The sequence below is a fragment of the Jaculus jaculus genome, chromosome 2 (genome assembly GCF_020740685.1).
Source record: "Jaculus jaculus isolate mJacJac1 chromosome 2, mJacJac1.mat.Y.cur, whole genome shotgun sequence".
In the NCBI taxonomy this organism is placed as follows: Eukaryota; Metazoa; Chordata; class Mammalia; order Rodentia; family Dipodidae; genus Jaculus; species Jaculus jaculus.
In genome coordinates, this window is record NC_059103.1 from 23,477,190 (window position 1) to 23,497,539 (window position 20,350).

Here is a 20,350-nt window from a genome sequence, read left to right on the forward strand (position 1 = left end):
AAGGCAATTTAAAGCCATGAAAAAGGTGAGGAATTCTATTTTCCCCTGCTTTTCAGCATAATGGGGATAATGTCCATGTATTAATTTTCATGTAAAGATTAGCCATAGCATATACAAAATACCATCTCGGGTGGTTTGAATGTAAAATACCTTTCATAAGCTCATGTGTTTGAATATTTGGTCCTTATAAAATGGAGCTATTTGGGAATGTTATAAAACCTTTAGGAGAAAGAGCCTCACTGGAGGAAGTGGGTCACTGAGGGAGGACCTTGAGGTGTTATAGCCCTGTTTTCTCTCTGCTTCCTGACTTCGATGAGATTTGACATGGGCTTCTCCACTATAGTGGTTTGATTCAGGTGTCCACTATAAACTTATGTGCTCTGAATACTAGGTCCCTAGCTGGTGGCAATTGGGAATTGGAGCCTCCTGGAGGCAGGATATTGTTGAGAGCAGACTTATGGGTGTTATAGCCAGCTTCCCCTTGCCAGTGTTTGGCACAATCTCCTATTGCTGTTGTCCACCTGATGTTGGCCAGGAGGTCATCATGTGTACTCTCTGCTAATACCATTGTTTTCCCCTACCATCATGGAGCTTCCCTTCAAGTCTGTAAGCTAAAATACACCCTGTCCTCCCACAAGCTGCTCTTGGTCAAGTGTTTTCTGACAGCAATGTGGAGCAGACTGCAACATCCACCATGACGAAATGTCCCATTGAAACTGAAAGCCAAATGCAACCCTTTGTCCTCCATAAGCTTCTTCCATTTGGGTATTTTGTCCCAGCAATGAGACTGTCTCAAGGTATGGCCTATACAAGGCACTAACAATTGATAGGTGACATTAAAAATAGAACAAGGCTCATGGAAGTTGTTAATAAAAAAAAATTTTAATAGAAAAAATAGAACAAGGGCTGGAGAGATGGCTCAGTAGTTAAGGCACTTGCCTGCAAAGCCTAAGGACCCATGTTCAACTCTCCAGATCCCACGTGGGCCAGACGTACAAAAGATGAGGCAAGCGTAAGGTCGCACGTGTCCACTAGGTGGTGCAAGTGTCTGGAGTTCGATTGCAGTGGCTGAGGCCCTGACGTGGCAATTCTCTGTCTCTAAAGTAATATATATATTACTTTTATATATATATATATATAAATATATATATACACATATACATATATATATACATACATACATACATACATACATATATATATATATATATATGTACAAATCAAACAAGTGGCTCTTTCCGGTATATGCTTATAACTGTAGGGCACTGAGTGCTCCTTGTCACAGACACCTAATCACTGTCTCCTTGGAAGCCAGGGAAGGTACAACTGAGAAATTATACAGGAATCTGAAAATAAAGTTAAAAATGGTTTCCACAATTATTGTTTAGATGTGAGTCCCAAGAATGTGCACCCATGGGTAGTTTAACATATAAAGCAGCCCCTCTCCACATTTAACTAAGATAGCTATAAATACCTACTTCATGGGTCATTATGACATTTAAGGCTGTAACCCAAGGAAATCACAGGGCTGCTGATGACACTTTTACTACTTGCTTCTTCAAATATTTAATAAGGAAGCTGCATCTCTCAGTCCTTTGGGTCAGCTCGGCTCAGCAAATATTTATTGAACAACTTTAGTGTGCAAGACATGGAGAATATATATATATATATATATAATACTGTGGATCTGAAAGCGCACTGACAATGATGTCTGCCCTTCACCAGCCCCTGCCTGGCTGGGGAGAGGAACACTTTGAGCTCATGTGTGCTTCTAAACACTTCCAGGAGATGCTGGAGCACACAGAGCTTTAAAAAAAAAAGCGTAGTATTTAATGTAGGAAATGACTCTTACACATTGCCTTTTTCCTTTAATCTGCTGGCCCCCAGCCGCTAATGTTCTCCCAGCCAACTAACCAGGCCTGTCCCTGCCTAGCTTCTGAGATAGGCACATTCAGCGTTGTATGGCCATAGGCAGGCTCTAATGTTCTGCAAAGAGCCAGCTTGTTTTGTGGAGCCCTGTTCCTTCGCCCAGGTCAGAAGCTGCCCAACAAGCCTGCCTGACAATTTCTGGGGGTGTCTCCTCTTGGATTGCTCCTAAGTTACAGGAAACTCAGAATAAGGGTACATAACTCAGCTTCAGCTTGCAAATCTGCTTGAGAGAATAGCTGGAGGCTAGGGAGATGGTGCACAGCTAAAAGTACTTGCTTGCAAAGCCTGTTGGCCCAGTTGCCCATGTAATGCCAGATGCAAACAGAACTCCAAGAGTCTGGCATTTGTTTGCCTTCAACAGCAAAAAACCCTGGCACCCTGACCACACATGTGCAAATAACCAGAAACAATTAAAAAAGAAAACTAGGCTGAAGAGATGGCTTAGCCGTTAAGCACCTGCCTGCAAATCCAAAGGTCCCAGGTTCAATTCCCCAGGACTCACTTAAGCCAGATGTACAGGTGGCATACGTACCTGGAGTTCGTTTGCAGGACTAAGGGCTCTGGCATGCCCATTCTCTCTCTCTCTCTTTCTCTCAAGCAAATAAATAAGATAAATTAAAAAATAAAAAGAAAGAAAGAAAATTACTGAGCTGGAGAGATGGCTTAGCAGTTAAAGTGCTTGCCTGCGAACACTAAGTATCCATCTTTGACTCCCCAGATCCCATGATGCAAGCCAGACACACAAGGAGATGCATGTATAAGATCACACATGCGCACAAGGTGGTTCATGCCTCTGGAGTTCACTTATACTGGCTAGAGGCCCTGGTACACCAATTCTCTCTCTCTCTTTCTTTTATTCTCTCTCATTTAAAAAAATGCCAGTCTGTTGGGCTTGCCTCAAAAAAAGGAAAATAAAAAGAAAAGAAAAGAAAGAAAGGAAAGAAAATTATTAACCTCCCACATGGAAGATACAAAGAGATGGCAAAGTATTGGGCATGTCCTTGGTCCGGTGTTGTTCATATCTGCTTAGCCCTATTTGACCACACTGATGGTCAGAATTCATCAAGGATTAATACTTTGTTCTCTGTTCATTTAAAATGCAGGGTGTTGGGCTGGAGAGATGACTCAGCAGTTAAGGTGCTTGCCTACAAAGCCTAATAACCCAGGTCCAATTCTCCAGTACCCATGTACAGTCAGATGCACAAAGGGGCACAGGCATCTGGAGTTTATTTACAGTGGCTAGAAGCCCTGGTGTGCCCATTCTCTCTTTGCTTGTAAATAAATAAATCCATAATTTAAAATAAATAAAATGCAGGGTGTTTATATTTGCTAGAACCTGTTAGGTCCTTGGAGTCTTAGAATCTAGTGTCACTTTACATATTAAAGCCCAGGGGGAAACAGAAATAACAGTAAATAGAGACAGAATCAGAAAACAGCTATAAAATTAACTCTTAGAATAGGTGGAATTATATGCTTCTAAATGTTTGACATCAGAAGTAAGTTTCTTGTAAATATATTATATTAGACATGTTCAGCTTTAAATTCGTTTGTTGGTATGTGTGTGTGTATTAATATCCCGCCATCAGATATAAGTGCTGCATGTGAACCACCATGGCTTTAAAGAGCTGCTCCCCACTCAGTTACCGTGAGCCCTTCACGGGGTTGTTGTTGCATGGCTCCCACTTGCCAGAGCCAACAACGCTTGCCTCGATGTAGTACCCGACCAGCTCTTTGGCATCTTTGGACTCCTCCCAGGAAACCACCACTGAGGTATCTGTGTTTCTACTTGGGATGATTTTGCCAGGAGCCTTGGGGATATCTGAACAAGAAAAAAAAAAATGGTGATCAAACTCAGGATGCTTCAACAACAACAATAACAAAAGCCCTTATTATCATCACATATGCTGAAGTATACATGCGCAGAAGGCTTATACAAGCATGTAAAAATGTGGTTGCTTTAGTTAAAAATGAGTTTGTTAAAGCAGGAAACTTTAAGGATAGTATATGGATCCCAGGGGCAGAGGTGGGATGCTTCCTAGTGAGTTGTTGGTCGGGGGGGGGGGGTCCCCTGAGGCACCCTAAACCATACAGGCCATTGCTGGCGCTCTTAGTTGCCCAGTGGCACTAGATGGTAAGACCTGATTAGTGCAGACGACACTTGCATGCCTCAGTTGCAGGACACTGAGAAATCAAGCAGGAACTGAGCTGGATGCCTCCTCCCGGCTTGCTAGCTGCCGTAGTGCAGGAAAACGCAATGGAGGATGCGGGAGGAGAGAAGTCTTCAACCGTCTTAACCAGCAGTGGACGCTGCAAGCTATGCAACCAGCCACCCAGGCCAGATGTGCCCACTGCAGCAATAGTGGCATGAGTGTTATACGGGTAACCAACTGCTCTCTGACTGGATTTGAGGCTGGCCCCACGGGGAGGGACTTTATGCCTGGTACTGAATCCCTCATCTGAAACCTATGGCTTAGAAACTCATAAGCCCTAGGAGGGAGCTACAGCTGTTGTTCGGCTAAGTGGATATGTTCTGCTCATTGAATTGCCCTCTAGATACTTAAGTTTATGCTCCTATATTAGTGCTGTTTTCACTTTTGGTTATGGAAGCTTCTTTTCAGTGACTACCTGGGAGACACAAAACTCATCAAAGGGGGCTGAAGAGATGGCTTAGTGGGCAAGGCACTTGCCTGCAAAGCCAAAGAACCCAGGTTTGATTCCCCAGGACTCACGTAAGCCAGATGCACAAGGTGGCACATTTGTTTGCAGTGGCTAGAGACCCTGGCATGCCCATTCTCTCTCTCTCTCTCTTAAATAAATAAATAAATAAATAAATAAATAAATAAATAGACTGTAGCCTGGCATGGTGGTGCATGCCTTTAATCTCAGCACCCAGGAGGCAGCGGTAGGAGGACTGTTGTGAGTTCAAGGCCACCGTGAGACTACATAGTGAATTCCAGATCAACCTGGTCTAGAGTGAGACCCTACCTCAAAACAAACAAACAAAGAAAATTCATTAAAGGGATGAGAAGGAGAGACAGCCAAATGTTCAGCATTAAATGACACATCTCTTCCACACCCACCAAGGCTGAGGGACTGTTGTGCAAGGTGCGGGGCAGAAAGAGGGTGAGAGCCAGAGGTTGGGGAGAAGTGCTGTGGAACGCTGTATTCCAGACTGGGGCGGCTGTGGCTGCATCCGTAACCTCACGGCAGCTGTCCTTCCCTGCACTATATTGGCTACATTGACATGTCAATATAGATGGTGATGGAGAGCAAAAAGAAATCAAAAAAGACATCCAAATGGTAGAGAGACTTGTTAGAGGAGGTTCATGGTTGAAGGTTGATGTGGGAGGGAGGAAGGACAAGAGAGTGATGGGACGGGATTATGATCAAAATACATTATACACACACAGGCATGTATGAAGACTTACTAAAATATTTTTTTAAATAATGCTATTTGGGGAGGATGATAATAAACTAAATACCTAGGAACACTGAAAAAACACATTAGCTGTTGAAACTCCTGGAGACATTTCTTTTTATAAGCAAAACAATGAATCTTTGTTCAATATCTAGACCAACTTCAATGCCATCTATGCGAGAAGGTCATCACCATTTTCACTTCTGAGTGTGTGTGTGTGTGTGTGTGTGTGTGTGTGTGTGTGTACACTAATTTGATTCTTGGTTTTGGATTTTTCTTCTGACAATGTAAGTTTTTAGATGGTCAACCTGACCTTACACTTACCAAGTTTGTCCCCAACCACGGTCACTTCCGTTGCCTCCGAGGGCTCACCGACTCCTGCTGAATTTGAACAACGGACCCGGAAGCGGTAGGATTTCCCCTCTGCCAAGTCAAACAGGGCAAAGCGTGGAGACTTCACGGGGAGCTCCGTGTTCACGCGCTGCCAGTTTTCTGTTCCCGCGTCACACTGCAGCAAGAACAGTGACATCCACTCAAAGTCCCGAAAGCATAAGGGGGACTCAAGGCCAGCATGCCCATGTTATATTACTTGCCAACAAACTATCGCCAGCTTTGTGGGCTGGACTGGAGGGGAGATGTGGAGGAAGTGCTGGAGACATCTGCTGGCCATGGGATTTTCTATCAAATGTGTCTTGGCATAGTTTGATACAATTCTATTTTGACCCCGTTTGTAAATGAATATGATCATCAACCTACTTATAAATGTCGTTTTGTTTTCTTGAGACAAGAGTCTCACTGTCTCCCAGGCTGGCTTTGAACTCTTACTGACCCTCCCACCTTAGCCTCCTGAATGCTGGGATTTAAGGTGTGTACCGCTATGTCCAATTACTTATAAAGTCTTTATTTCAAACACAGTTTGGAATATTTTGTCACTACTTAGGCTAGATAATTAGATTTAATAAGATGTGTTCAACATTTAAATTTCCATAACATTGCTCTAAACTGTGTTATATCATTTTACTTAAAAATATTTTCATTTATTTATTTTCATGGAGAAAACGAGAGAAAGAGAGACTACAGGCATGCCAGAGTCTGCTGTTACTGCAAATGAACTCCAGAGGCATGTACCACATTTGTGCATTTGGCTTTATGTATTGTGTAGTGGGGAATTGAACCCAGGCTTGTCAGACTTTGCAAACAAGCTCCTTAACCTCTAAGCCATCTCTCTAGCCCCTTATTTTACTTTTGAGACAGGGTCTTGTGTAGCTCAGGCTGGCCTCGAACTTACTATATAGCCAAGGGTGACCTTGAACTTCTGATCTTTACACCTCCACCTCCTGAGTGCTGGCATGTACCACTATACCTGGTTTATGTAGTGTTGAGGGTCCAACTCAGAGCTCTGTATATGCTAGGCAGACACTCCACCTATTGAGCCACATCCCCGGTCCCCAAATGTGTTATTTTGTTACTTATGACTCAGAATTATTCAGGTCTATGCTGAGATACGGAATGAATGTTCTTTATTCTTGTCTGAAACAGAATAAATAATAAATCTTTTAAGCTAACTTAGAGAGATCCTGAGCTGGACACGGGGCGTGTGCCTAGGATCCCAGCCAGCAGGAGGCTGAAGCGGTAAGAAATCTACCAGTTTGAACCCTGCCTGGGCTACAGAGTTAGACCCTGTCACATACAAGCCAACAGACAAACAACAGAGATGTTCTAGTCTTAAAATTAAAATGATCCGTGGTGACTTGGAAATCTTTGAATGCAAATGTGATAAAAACTTCAGTCAGCCATAAGATCATTGAAAGAAATGGTGGGTGGTCCTCCTTCTTTCCTAATATATATTTATTTATGAAAGAGAGAAGGAGGGAGGGAGAGAGAGAGAGAAAGAAAGAATAGGAAAATAGGTGTGCCAGGGCCTCTAGCCACTGCAAACTCCAGATGCATGTGCCACCTTATGTATCTGGTTTATGTGGGTACTGGGGAATGAAATCTGGGTTCTTAGGCTTCACAGGCAAGTGCCCTGACTGTTAAGCCATCTCTCTAGCCCCCCTTCTTTTGAGAGAGAGAGAGGGAGGGAGAAAGATAGAGAGAATGGGTGCACCAGGGACTTCAGCCACTGTGAATGAACTCCAGACACATGCGCCACCTTGTGTATCTGGTTTATTTGGGTCCTGAGGAATTGACCTGGGTCCTCTGGCTTTGCGGGCAAGTGCCTTAACTGCTAAACCATTCTCTAGACCTTCTCTTATTCTAATGTCCAACTCTGCTTAAGGTCAGCAAAAATTTGATACTTTTTTTTTTCTTTTCTTTATTTATTTGCAAGCAGAGAGCAAAGGAGAGAAGACAGACGATGGAGAGAAAGGGCATGCCAGGGCCTCTAGCTGCTGCAAACAAACCCCAGACACACGCGCCACTGTGCATCTGGCTTTACGTGGGTCCTAGGGAACTGAAATCTAGTCTTTGCATGAGAATGTCTCAGCCGCTAAGCCCTCCCTTCAGCCCAAGCTTGATACTTTTTTTTTAAAATGATTGTTTCACTTTTTTTATTTTTTGAGAGACAGAGAGAGAGGGAGAGAGAGAGAAGTGGCGTGCCAGGGCCTCCAGCCACTGCAAGCGAACTAAAGATGTGTGTGCCACCTTGTGCATCTGGCTTATGTGGATCTTGGAGAATCAAATTGGGGACCTTTGGCTTTGCAGGCAAACACCTTAAAAACTGCTAAGCCATCTCTCCAGCCCTCAAATTTGATACTTTTGCTTGAGAATTTTTTTGAACATCTCCAGAGCTTTTCCAGAGATCCAATTTTTGTGACAGACTGCCCAGCTGTCTGAGATGACATACACGGGAGGTGTAAGCGTGTGGTACGTCACTTGACATCATGTTGTTTGGATGGGCTGTGGTAAGCATGGTGTGGCAGAAAGGACCCAAATGCACAGTGTCTGCTCTCAGCTGTGTTAGTCATGCGCTTCCTGACCTTGGAAATTCACAAGAATGCTACAAAATGAGCAAAGTGAACACGGTAACCTCCAGTGTTTTCTGTAATGTCTTTTTATGATAATGTGTCACTTGTGTGTGTGAACTGCTTCCTGCTGGGGGATAAAATTCTCCTAGATCTTTAATCTCTCAGCTTATAGTTTTCACACATCCCTCCTCCCAGGGGAGCCCATCAGCCATCACCAGTCGTTTATGCCTTCACAATAAAAGGAGTAGCTGCCGTCTGCCATGCTGAGAACTTTATCAGTTATTTTAACTTTAATCCTCTCAACTATGCTATCAAAATTCCGCAGAGGAGCAGCTTTTTAGGCTTGGGAAACTGGAAACATGTTCCAGTTTAATGTAAGTGAAGTATCCCATATTTGAAATGCTTGGGACTAGATGTGGTTTTAGACTTTGGGAAATTATGTGGACTTTACCAATTAAGCATTCTTAGTCTAAAAAAAAAAAAAAAAAAAATCCAAAATCCAAAACAGTTTGAGTATTTCCTTGGCTCATGAGCTTGGATTTTTTTTTATTAGAGGGGCTCAACCTACAGTTGAGTTTATAGGTTGGAGCCACAGAGCTCAGGTTCAAATCCTACCTCTGCCTGGTACCCACTGTGTGACCGCCCTCCCAAGGCAAATTATCTAACCCATCAATACTCAATTTCCTCATCTATAAAATAAGCATGGTGAAAATAAAAGTATGAACCTCAAAGGGTTACTTTAAGAATTAAGTGGGAGGGGGGCTGGAGAGATGGCTCAGCAGTTGAACTACTTACTTCGAAAACCTAACAGTCCAGGTTCGATTCCCCAGTACCCACATAAAGCCAGCTGTACAAAGTAGCACATATATCTGGAGTTTATAGTGGCAGGAGGTCCTTGTGCACCTATTCTCTCTCTCTCTCTCTCTCTATTTCTTTCTCTCCTTTCAAATAAGTACATAAATAAAATAAATAATTTAAAAAATTTTTTGAGATAGGATCTCACTATAGCCCAGGCTGACCTGGCATTCACTCTGTAGACCCAAGCTGGCCTCAAACTCACAGTGATCCTCCTAGCTCTGCCTCCCAAGTGCTAAGACTAAAGGTGTGTGCCATCACACTGGCAAAATAAAAATGTTTTTTAAAAGATTATGTGGGAGGGAGGGACTGGGAAGATGGCTTGCAAGCTTGGGTTCAATTCCCCAGCCACCCATGCAAAGCCAGATGGGCATTGATTCGCAGTGGCAAGAGACCCTGACACGCACACACACACACACACACACACACACACACACACACTCACACACACGTACTCCTAATTAGAATTGAGTCGGTTGACATGTAGAATACTGACTGGCCTCTTTGAGCACCAGTGATTCACATTTCTGCCAATAGAGACCGAGCAGCAAGTGGCGTCTTCTTGCCTCTGACACGATTGGAGTTTTGATACGGGAATGAGAAAAAGTGCCCAGGACGGAAGACACCCGAGGAGGAAGTTGGAAGAACACAACAGGATAGAGCGGCTTAGAGGGCACATTGGTTCACCTGGTTCTCTCCTTCACAAGTCCCTCAATTTCAACCATGGTAGGGATCATAAACATGACTCAGCTGTTTACTGTAAGCGTGGAGATATGACAGGGCGGCTCACACCTCACGTGCACGCAAAGCCCGGGGGAAAGGTCGCGCGAAGGGCAGGCACGAGGTACTGCAGAAGTATACTATGGCTACGTGAGCATGCTGAGCTGACCAAGCAGGCCATAGAGCCGGGGCAAGTGAACTCTGCCCCCCGAGAAAGGCCAACACGTCAGAAGTGACTCACCGGGAATAAATGCAGGGAAAGGGGAGATGGCTCAGTGGTTAAAGGCGCTTACTTGCAAAGCCTGCCAGCCGGGTTCATTCCTCCAGCCACCCACATAAAGCAAGGTGGGCATTTGTTTGCAACAGCAAGAGACCCTGGTGTGCATGGGTACACACACACATGCAAAATACAGAGACTGTCAAAATGGCTCAGTGGTTAAAAGGCACTTGTTTGCAAAGCCTGCCAGCCTGGGTTCAATTCCCCAGCCACCCATGTAAAGTCTACACACACACACACACACACACACTAATTTTCAAAACTTAAAAGTTAACAAAAGTAATTTTAGACCTAGATCAGAATGGTTTGATACGTGGGCCGTTCTGAAAATGCACCCCTAGGGTTGTGGACATGACCCGTAACCCCAGTGCCCCAGTATCCAGGGTGCTCTGTAGGGGTGGACCACATCCTGTGCTCTCTCTCCATGCAATGCTGTTCTCATAAATACCCTCTTCTCTTCCTTATAAATGAGAGGGCTAGTGGCTGTAGATTTAAATTTTTAATCAGATTATTTGTATTTTGACCCAGAGGAGTTACAGACTTTCATGGAAAAAAAAAAAGAGTTGCTGTGAGAAGAGGAAACATTCAGTGAAGTCAGTGTTGACTCATCTGGGGACAACGCCTCAGGACAGAGTCGTTCCATGTCATTATTCTAGGGGAGATTGTAATTACCGTCACGGAAGGAACTCGAGTCTCTTCGCGTGGATCGTGTCTGAGACGCAAAGGGGATGGATGCCTGGTAAATATACCAGGAAGTAAGAATTTGCTTTTGTCTTTTGTTTAAAAAAAAAAAAAAAAGCTTAAGGGCTAAGTTACATTTTATTTGATGCTAAGATCTAGAAAATATAAATACCTAATTTGATTATTAATTTCATAAAACCACATGGCCATGTTGCATGGAGAAGGGATGATGCATTTGTTGTTAGCAATTTTCAAAACGTTTTAAGTCTTATTTATTTGGAAGCAGAGAGAGAGAGAGAGAGAAGAGAGACCGACATAGAATGAGTGTGTCAGGGTCTCCAGTCACTGCAAATGAATTCCAGGTATAGGTGCTACTTTGTGCATCTGGCTTTACCAGGGTACTGCACAGTGGCTTTATTTAGATACTGAGTTTAAGTGGGTACTGGAATGAGTGCTGGGATTAAAGGTGTGTGCCACCACTCCCATCAATAAAAATATTTAAAAAAATAAAAGAGCTCATCTGGGGCTGGAGAGATGACTTAGCGGTTAAGGCTCTTGCCTGGAAAGACTAAGGATCCACGTTCCACTCTCCAAATCCCACGTAAGCCAGTCATACAAAGGTGAGGCAAGTTCAAGGCCACACACACCAACTGGGTGATACAAACGTCTGGAGTTGGATTGCAGTGGCTAAGGCCAATGCTGAGCCAATTCTCTGTGTGTGTGTGTCTCTATTTCTGTTTGTCTGTCTGTCTCTCTCTCTAAAATAAAAAAAAATTAAAAAGGGCTCAATTAGTGGTGTGTGAGGGCTTGCTGCCTTTAACTGTCCCCATGGTTTGTCCAGGAGTGACACAATTCCTGTATTGCACTTGCTGTCTGCCCTCATCAATGCTCATCCCCCTACAGGAGGAGAAGTAGAACAGAGATGAAAAGCCATGGTCAGAGCAAGAAAGATGGGCGACTGCTCGAGAAAACACTATCAGGGTCTGGGAAGACAGCCCAGGGGCTCTGTGTGCTTCTTGTGCATGCACAAGAGCCTGAGAGGAGCTGAGCTAACCCGAGTTCAAGTCTTCAGAATCCTTTGTAAGCAGCTGGGCATGGCCACGAATGCCTGTAACCCCAGTCCTTCATTGGGGAAGAAAGAGGGGCGCAGTGGCTCACACCTTTAATCCCAGCACTGGGGAGGCAGAGGTAGGAGGATCACTGTGAGTTCAAGGCCACCCTGAGACTACATAGTGAGTTCCAGGTCAGCCGGGGCTAGAGTGAGACCTTACCTTGAAAAACAAAACAAACAAAACAACAAAACAACAAAAAACAAATAAAAGGAGGGGGTGAGGAACAGAGACCAAGGGATTGCCCAGGCTCGTGAAGTAAGCAGCAAGCTCCAGTATCTGTAAGAGACTCTGGCTCAAAGAGAATGGGCAGAAGAGTGACGGAGCAGGCCACCTAATATTCTACTCTGGCCACTGCAGGCCCATGCCCCTTGCCACCTGTGAGTACCTGGATTGCTACAAGGGTAGATACAATGTGCAAATTCCATACACCTCCCCACAGCCCAAATTATATACAAATATATATATATGTACGTAGTTATATATATTGTTATATAAGCAACCTGTAGTTTCAGAAATAGTCCTTTCTTCACAAGGGTTAGGGGTTGAGGTCTGTGAACCTCTTAGGAATCCCTGAATGATTCACAAGTCCCTGAACTTTCAGGCAAAGTTCTAGCTGATGCACATTTTTCTACAGACAGTTCATCACTTGTAAGGATTTAGACAGTTTAGAATATCCCTGCTTCCCTCCGCTCTTATTCCACTGTGGTCATAAATTTAACCTCTACTTTTACAAGAGTTCTTTAGGAAGTGGCATGAGGTACTGTTGATTCTGGGGTCTTACCTTTTCCACAAAGTACATAATGCCCTCGTGGCCTCGCTGGCCAGGGGGTTTCCAGCTTAGCACCACATAGCTACGGGTGGCTTCAGTGACAGAGAGGTCTGTGGGTGGACCAGGAACAATGCCCTCTGAAAAACAAGGGGAAATGTGCACATATTCAGGGCAGTTCAGAACACTCTGGGTACAAGTACTTCTCTCCTCTTAGAGTAAAAGTTAATCATGGCTCTGTGGTATATATAAGTACCCTTGTCTCTAAACTTCTCCTTAAGACACCTTCCATTCAGTTATTGAACTGTCAGGCTGAAGAGATAGCTCAGTGGCTAAAGGCGCTTGCTTGAAAAGCCTTTTGGTCCCAGTTTGATTCTCCAGGACCCATGTAAAGCCAAACACAAAAAGTGGCCCATGCATCTGGCATTCATTTGCAATGGCAAGACCAAATCCCCCCCCCACCACACACACAATTTTACAACAATTATTCAAATGCCATTGTGCATTTAGCACATGGACCTAAGGAACCTGGGGCTTTTGCTGTCTTTGAATGGTTTACTGTTGAGTTGATGAAAAGTTGAACAGTACAGGGCAGTGTGTGCCCATGTGCTAAAGGAGTGAAGTCCAGAATATGTCATGAGTTGCTTGGGTTAGTTTCTTTGTCAGGGTCTATCAGAATATGTCATGAGCTGCTTGGGTTAGTTTCTTTGTCAGGGTCTATCAGATGTAGGGGAAGCACGTGGTACTCTCTGAACCTAGTTCCTAATTAGTATTAGCTTTTCAAAAATATTTATGTATTTATTTGAAAGAGAGAGAGGCAGACAGAGAGAGAGAGAGAATGGGCATGCCTGGGCCTCCAGCCACTACAAACGACCTCCAGATGCATGCATCACCTTGTGCATCTGGCTTACGTGGGTATTAGGGAATCTAACCTGGGTCCTTTGGCTTTAGAGGCAAGTGTCTGGACCACTAAGCCATCTCTCCAGCCCCTAGTATTGCCTTTTATTTCTATTTCTTTATCATTAGGGTTATCTTGGTAGGAAAACATGCAAATCTTCCAAGATGAAGCTAATATCTGTGATTCCCCTCTGTGTCGCCACTTTTCCAGTGCAGTCCCCTGACTCTGATGGCTTTCTTTCCAGTGATGTTTCTCTTCTATCTTCCAGATTTGAACCATTTACTTTACCTTGAATTTGAGCATCTATGTTTTTCCATCCCTCCACTCCCTGTCTGAAAAGACCAGCTTTACCATAACTTCAACTGCAAACTCAACTCCATGGGGATCAATCAGCCCATAGAATTTTTGTGTTCCATGTTGTCCTTATCTCTGAACCAATAGAAACTCTACTTGTGGAGGGTTCATTTGCTTTAAATGTTAGCCACCTTTGGTCTGCCAGACTCTGACTGCTTCTGGAGTCTGTCCTTGTTTCAGCTTAATCCTTATTCAGCTCCTAAAACGTTTATTTTTATACCCAGTTATGGTTGTCAAGTAAAATAGAAGGTGTTTTATGTTTTTATTTGCTGTAGTTTTTAAATTTTTATTTTATTTTATTTATTTATTCATGAGCGGGAAAGAAGTTGAGATAGATAGAGAGAGACAGAGAAAAAGAGAGAGAGAAAGGGCATGTCAGGACCTCCAGCCACTGCAAACGAACTCCAGATGCATGGATCACCATGTGTATCTGGCTGATGTGGGTCCTGGGGAATCAAACCTAGGTCCTTTGGCTTTGCAGGCAAACACCTTAGCTGCCAAGCCATCTCTCCAGCCCTATTTGCTGTAATTTTTATTTAAGATGAGATCTTTGGGGGTTGGGGAGATGGCTTAGTGGTTAAGGCCCTTGCCTATAAAGCCAAAGGACCTCAGTTTGATTCCCTAGGACCTATGTAAGGCAGATGCATAAGGTGATGCATGCATCTGGAGTTCGTTTGTAGTGGCTGGAGGCCCTGGTGCACCCATTCTCTCTCTTTCTCTCTCTTTCTTTCTCTGATTCTCTCTCTCTCTCTCTCAAATAAATAAATACATACACACACACACACATATATATATGAGATCTTTGGGAAGTGGCATGAGGTACTGTTGATTTTGAAGTCTTACCTTTTCCAAAAGTACATAAAGCCCTCGTGGCCAGAGGGTTTCCAGGTTAGCACTACAGAGTTCCGGATGGCCTCAGTGTAATGAATTGCTTAATACAGCTGCTGTTTGGCACTCCAACAAATACAAGCTGTTTGAAACTTGTCATGTGACTGTAATAGAATCCACTTGTTCCTCATCCCACTGACCCAAAATCCAACTCAGCTCTGAATTCCTAACCATGATAAAACCTGATGTTCCACACCATACACATGTAAATAAATTACCCCTTCCTATATTTTTAAAAAACATTTTATTTATTTTTATCAGAGAGAGAGAAAGAGAAAATGGGCATACCAGGGCCCTTCCAGCCACTGCAAATGAACTCCAGATAACCTTGTACATCTGGTGTTATATTAGTACTAGGGAATCCAGCTCTGGTCCTTTGGCTTAGCAGACAAGCTCTTTAACTGCTGAACTATCTCTCCGGTACCACCCCCCCCCTTTTTTTTAAGCAGACCACTTGTTGTAGTTAGTTCCTTGTTGTTGGGACAAACATCACAGCCAGCAAAACACCAACAGCAGCAAGCAAGACACACAGGCGCTCCTAAGGCTCTGAACATACCTAGTAGGGCTGGACTCAGATCCACCCCCAAACATACCTTGCTCAGGGCTGGATTCCAGGATCTGCCCCCCAGGAACACACCCCCTGTAGCAGGGATCTGCCTGCTAAGGGTGCAAGTTGAAAGCCCCATTTTAATAAAACACCTGAGTCTATGGGGCCATGATTCAAACTATCACATTTAAACTACCACATTAATCGACAAGCCCTGTGGGAATGCCTAGGGGATAATGCCCATGGCCCTTAATGAAGGCTCAGTTCCATGAATCATTCTCTTTTTCTCTCCCTCCCTCCTCTCCACTGGTTGAGTTCCCAGCCATCAAGCAAAAGCAAAAGTTGAAAAGATTTAGCTGTTTTCTCAGAACAGAGCTCAAGGGCATTTGTAGAACAATAAAAACATCACTGTTACAAAATGCAGATGCCAAGTGTCTGGTGTCTAATAAAAAATTACCAACTATGTAAAGAAGCAAGAAAACACAACATATAATGAGGAGACAAATGGTTATTAGAAACAAGCTCAGAATGACTCAGGTGATGGAATTTGCAGCATCTGTGACTTTGTAAAACAAGAATTAGTAGACAAGGACACAGAATGTTCAAGAGGGGGATTAAGAGCGAGTGAACCAATGAATTATGGCATGATTTCAAGTGGTTTCAAGAGGCAAATAATCAAAGTCCCTGAAGTGGGGAAGAGAGACGGGCTCAGACATAACATTTTTTTTTTCTAGATCTAATGGAAGCTATAAACACATGATATGTAAAGAGCACTGTGCAAGTTAACTAGTTTTATAAAACACAGGCTTTCTGTCTCTAAGACTAGAAATCAGGGGCTGGAGAGATGGCTCAGTGGTTTAGGCACTTGCCTGCAAAGCCTAAGGACCTGGGTTCGAATACCCATACAAAGCCAGATGCACAAGGTGGTACATGTGTCTGGCATTCATTTGCAGGGTCTGGAGGTCCTGGTGTGTCCATTCTCTCTATCTGCCCCCCCCCTCAAATAAATAAAATATTTTAAAAATACTATAAATGATATATGTAAAAAAATGACAATCATAAAAGTAAAAATAGCCAGTATAGTATGGTATTGATGTAGAGAAACCAAAATTGACCAAGAACAATTCCAGCAATAGATCCCCAGGTATATATAGTCAATTGATTTTGACAATAGTGTCAAAGTAAACGCGATGGTTAAAGGATATTGTTTTCAGTAGCTAGTACCAAAATAATTGCACAGATGTTTGCAAGTAATAATAAAAACAGGGATCTTTACTTTATATAATCTAGGAAAAAACTGATCTGTAGTAGGTCATTGGTGTGTCTAAAGTGTAAGAGCTAACACTATATAACATTTCCAGAAAAAAAAAAAATAAGCAGATGTCAACAACACAGAAATAGTGCTTGAAAAGGTGCTTGTGTTGGTGGGAATATAAAATGTCCATGTGTTTTTTAATACTTGATCCCCTTCTGGGGGCAGCAAATTGTGGGGCCTTTGGGAGGTAAAGCCTTGCTGGAGGAGGTGTGTCACTGGGGGTGCACATTGAGGTTTATTTGTCCAGCCCACTGTGTGTGTAGGAATAGTTCACTCAGACTTCCTCCTTCCCACTGCTGATATGTGACAATGCGAACCTGCTGTCTGCTCTGCTGTGTGTCCTCTGCCATGATGAAGCTTCCCCTTGAAACTTTAAGTTGAAATCAACCCTTTCCTCCTATAAGCTGCTTCTGGTTGAGTGTGTTGTCCCAGCAACAAGATGGTAACTGCAACAGTGCTCAGTATCAGGGAAATACAAAGTAAAACAACCAAGAAATACCACTGTGAACTCACTAGGATAGCTCACCGAAAAAGACTGCTCAGACCAAGTACTGGTGACAATGTAGAGAAGTGGGAATTCTCATAGTGCTGGTGGATGTGTTAAGTGGTGAAAACAATGAAAATGAAACCCACCCATTGGGCTCCTAAGTGTTTATCCCAGAGAAACGAAAGAGTATCTACAATACCTACCGAAACTTAACTGTGAATGCATAATGACAATGAACTGATAGATGCAACAACATGGATAAATCTCAAAATAGTTATGCTGGGGGGCACTGGGGAGATGGCTCAGTGGCTAAGGCACTTGACTGCAAAGCCTAAGGACCCAAATTCTATTCCCCACAACCCACATAAAGCCAGATGCACAAGGTGACACATGCATCAAGTTCATTTGCTCTGGTATGCCCATTCTCTCTCAACCCCTCTCCCTCTCTCTATCACTCTCTCTCTCTAATAAATAAATAAAATATTCTTTTAGAGGAAAGTTAGAGAAAATTGGTGCGCCAGGGCCTCAGTCACTGCAATCGAACTCCAGATGCTTGTGCCACCTTGTGTGCATGTGTGACCTTGCACTTTTGTCAGCTTTGTGTGTCTGGCTTACATGGGATCTGGAAAGAGATGGAACATGGGTCCTTAGGATTCATGGACAAGTGTCTTAACCACTAAGAAATTTCTACAGCCCAATAAAATATTTTTTAAATAATAATTAGGCTGAGCAAAGGAAACCAGATTAAAAAAAAATCAATGAGTGTGATTGATTGTATTTAGAAGTGTGGACAATGAAAACTACGTGTGACAGAACGAAGGAATTACAAAGGACATGAGAAAAAAATTTCAGAGGTGATTTTTTAATATATATTTTAAATTTTTTATGAGACACAGAGAATAGGCATTCCAGGGCCTCCAGCTGTTGTAATTGAACTCTAGGTGCATGCACCACCTTGGGCATCTGGCTTAGATGGGATCTGGAGAGCTGAACATGGGTCCTTAGGCTTCACAGGCAAGATCCTTAACTGCTAAGGCATCTCTGCAGCCCGGTTTTCTTTTTAATCCCAGCAACGCCTTCATGGGTATATACAATATGAAACGTGTCAGATCATAAGTCTTATATGTGTTCAGTTCATCTTCTGACAATTGCACCATAATAAAACTTAAAAATACAGGAAATGTGAGGCTGGGGAGATGGCCCTATGGGTAAAGGACCAGCTGTGTGAGCATGGGGACCTGACCTGGGGTCCCCAGAACACACATAAAGCTGAATGTGTCTGCATCCCAGCAAGCCCACCCTGAGAAGGGAGGCAGAGACAGGAGAATCCTGAAGCTTGTGGGCCAACTCATCTGGAGATTGCAGCAGCTCATACCAAGAGAGACCTTGCTCTAAAGGTGGATGGCAAGCACCGACACAGAGGCGACCCCCTGGCCTCCACACACGTGCCATGCCAGTATGATGGGGGCTGGAGAGATGGCTCAGTGGTTAAAGCACTTGTCTGCAAACCCTAATGACCTGAGTTTGATTCCCTAGTACCCGCACAAAGTGGCACATGTGCCTGAGTTTGTTTGCAGTGGCTAGAGGCCCTGGTGCATGTGCTTTTTCTCTCTCTCTCTCTGTCTCATTTCTCAGTCTCTGTCTCTCTCTCTCTGCTTGCAAATAAAATAAAATAGATAAAATATTTTAAAAAGTTATGGTGCTTTGATGTTGGGGGTATACTCAATGATAATGTATGTTCATGTTTTGCATAAGGTCCTAGATTCAATCTTCAGGACCTTGGCACATCCCTCCCTACATATGTGATTTTTTTAAAAAATCATTTATTTATTTATTTGCAAGCTGAGAGAGAGAGGAGAGGAGAGGAGAGGAGAGGAGAGAGACAGACAGAATGGGTGCACCAGGGCCTCCAGCCACTGCAAATGGATTCCAAATGCATGTGCCACTTTGTGCCTATGACTTTATGTGGGTACTGGGGAGTTGAACTCGGGTCGTTAGCCTTTGCAGGCATGCACCTTAACCACTAAGCCATCTCTCCAGACACCCCTCCACATATGTAATTTTTGACGTTATTTCACATCCCATTCTTTCTTCACATGTTCTTCCCCTAGCATCATAAACAATACATACTGAACCCTTTTCAGCAAAAGCTACAGGAGGCAGGGGAGATGGCTCAGTGGGTAAGAGCACTTGCTGCACAAGCAGTGACTGAGATTGCCCAAGTTTAATTCCCCGGCACTCACATGAAAAGCTGGGCATGACCACACATGTCTGTAATCTCAGTCCATGTGTGGAAGACACTGGAGAATCCCTGGGGCTTTCTGACCAAAGAAAGAGAAGCTCTGGGTTGAATGAGAGACTGTCACAAGGGAGTAAACAGATAAGCAGTAAGAGATACCCAATATTCTCCTCTGTGCCCCTCACACATCTGCACATGCACATCACATGCCATACTACAACACTCTACACATGCACACACAAAATCAAAAATTAAAAAACTAAACTGGCTGGGTGTGGTGGCATGCACCTTTAATCCCAGCACTCGGGAGGCTGAGGTAGGAAGATCTCTTGTGAGTCTGAGGCCAACCTGAGAATACATAGTGAATTCCAGGTCATCTTGAGCTAGATCCAGACCCTTCCTCAAACAAACAAACAAACAAACAAACAAACAAAAGTGCTGAGCTGCACAGCAAGCCATGAGCATCAAGTGAGGAAAGCGGAGTCTTTACCTGTTGGTTCCTCTTCAGTGACGATGATCTGTCCAGTCCAGGGTGCTGAAGGGCGAGCTGAACCAAGACAAATGTGAAAATCACAAACACGAGCAAATGAGTCAACAGTTCTGATGAACACAGATGGGACTGTCCCTGGTTCACTCATCTATTTTCCTAATACATCTTGATCAAGTGTTGTGGAGGACACACTCCTGTCTTCCAGGAGCTCACAGCCTGCCTCAGCCTAGAGTCTCCCTGCACTGACTGAGATGGATTTTCTGGAATTCTACCTAGATAAGTTAGGTAAGTAAACCTGTGTTCATATAACTGTTCAACACACATCTCTGGAAACACGAATACCTTTCCATGCCTTCTTGAGGGATAGCCTGTGTTTGGAAGAAATATTTCTAGAACAGTTGTAAGCCT

At 43.6% G+C, this 20,350-nt stretch overlaps 1 protein-coding gene across 2 annotated transcripts in view; it reads right to left on the minus strand.

Annotated features, from left to right (window-relative positions):
• Positions 1-20,350, minus strand: part of Myom1 (myomesin 1) — a 167,507-nt gene that overhangs the window by 77,919 nt on the left and 69,238 nt on the right. For both annotated transcript variants that reach the window (XM_004662649.2, XM_004662648.2), the window contains exons 13-16: positions 19,943-19,999; positions 12,740-12,864; positions 5,672-5,855; positions 3,574-3,748 (exon numbers count right to left, since the gene is read on the minus strand). In XM_004662649.2, the coding sequence (XP_004662706.2) occupies positions 3,574-3,748; positions 5,672-5,855; positions 12,740-12,864; positions 19,943-19,999 (541 nt within the window). The remainder of the gene's footprint in view (positions 1-3,573; positions 3,749-5,671; positions 5,856-12,739; positions 12,865-19,942; positions 20,000-20,350) is intronic.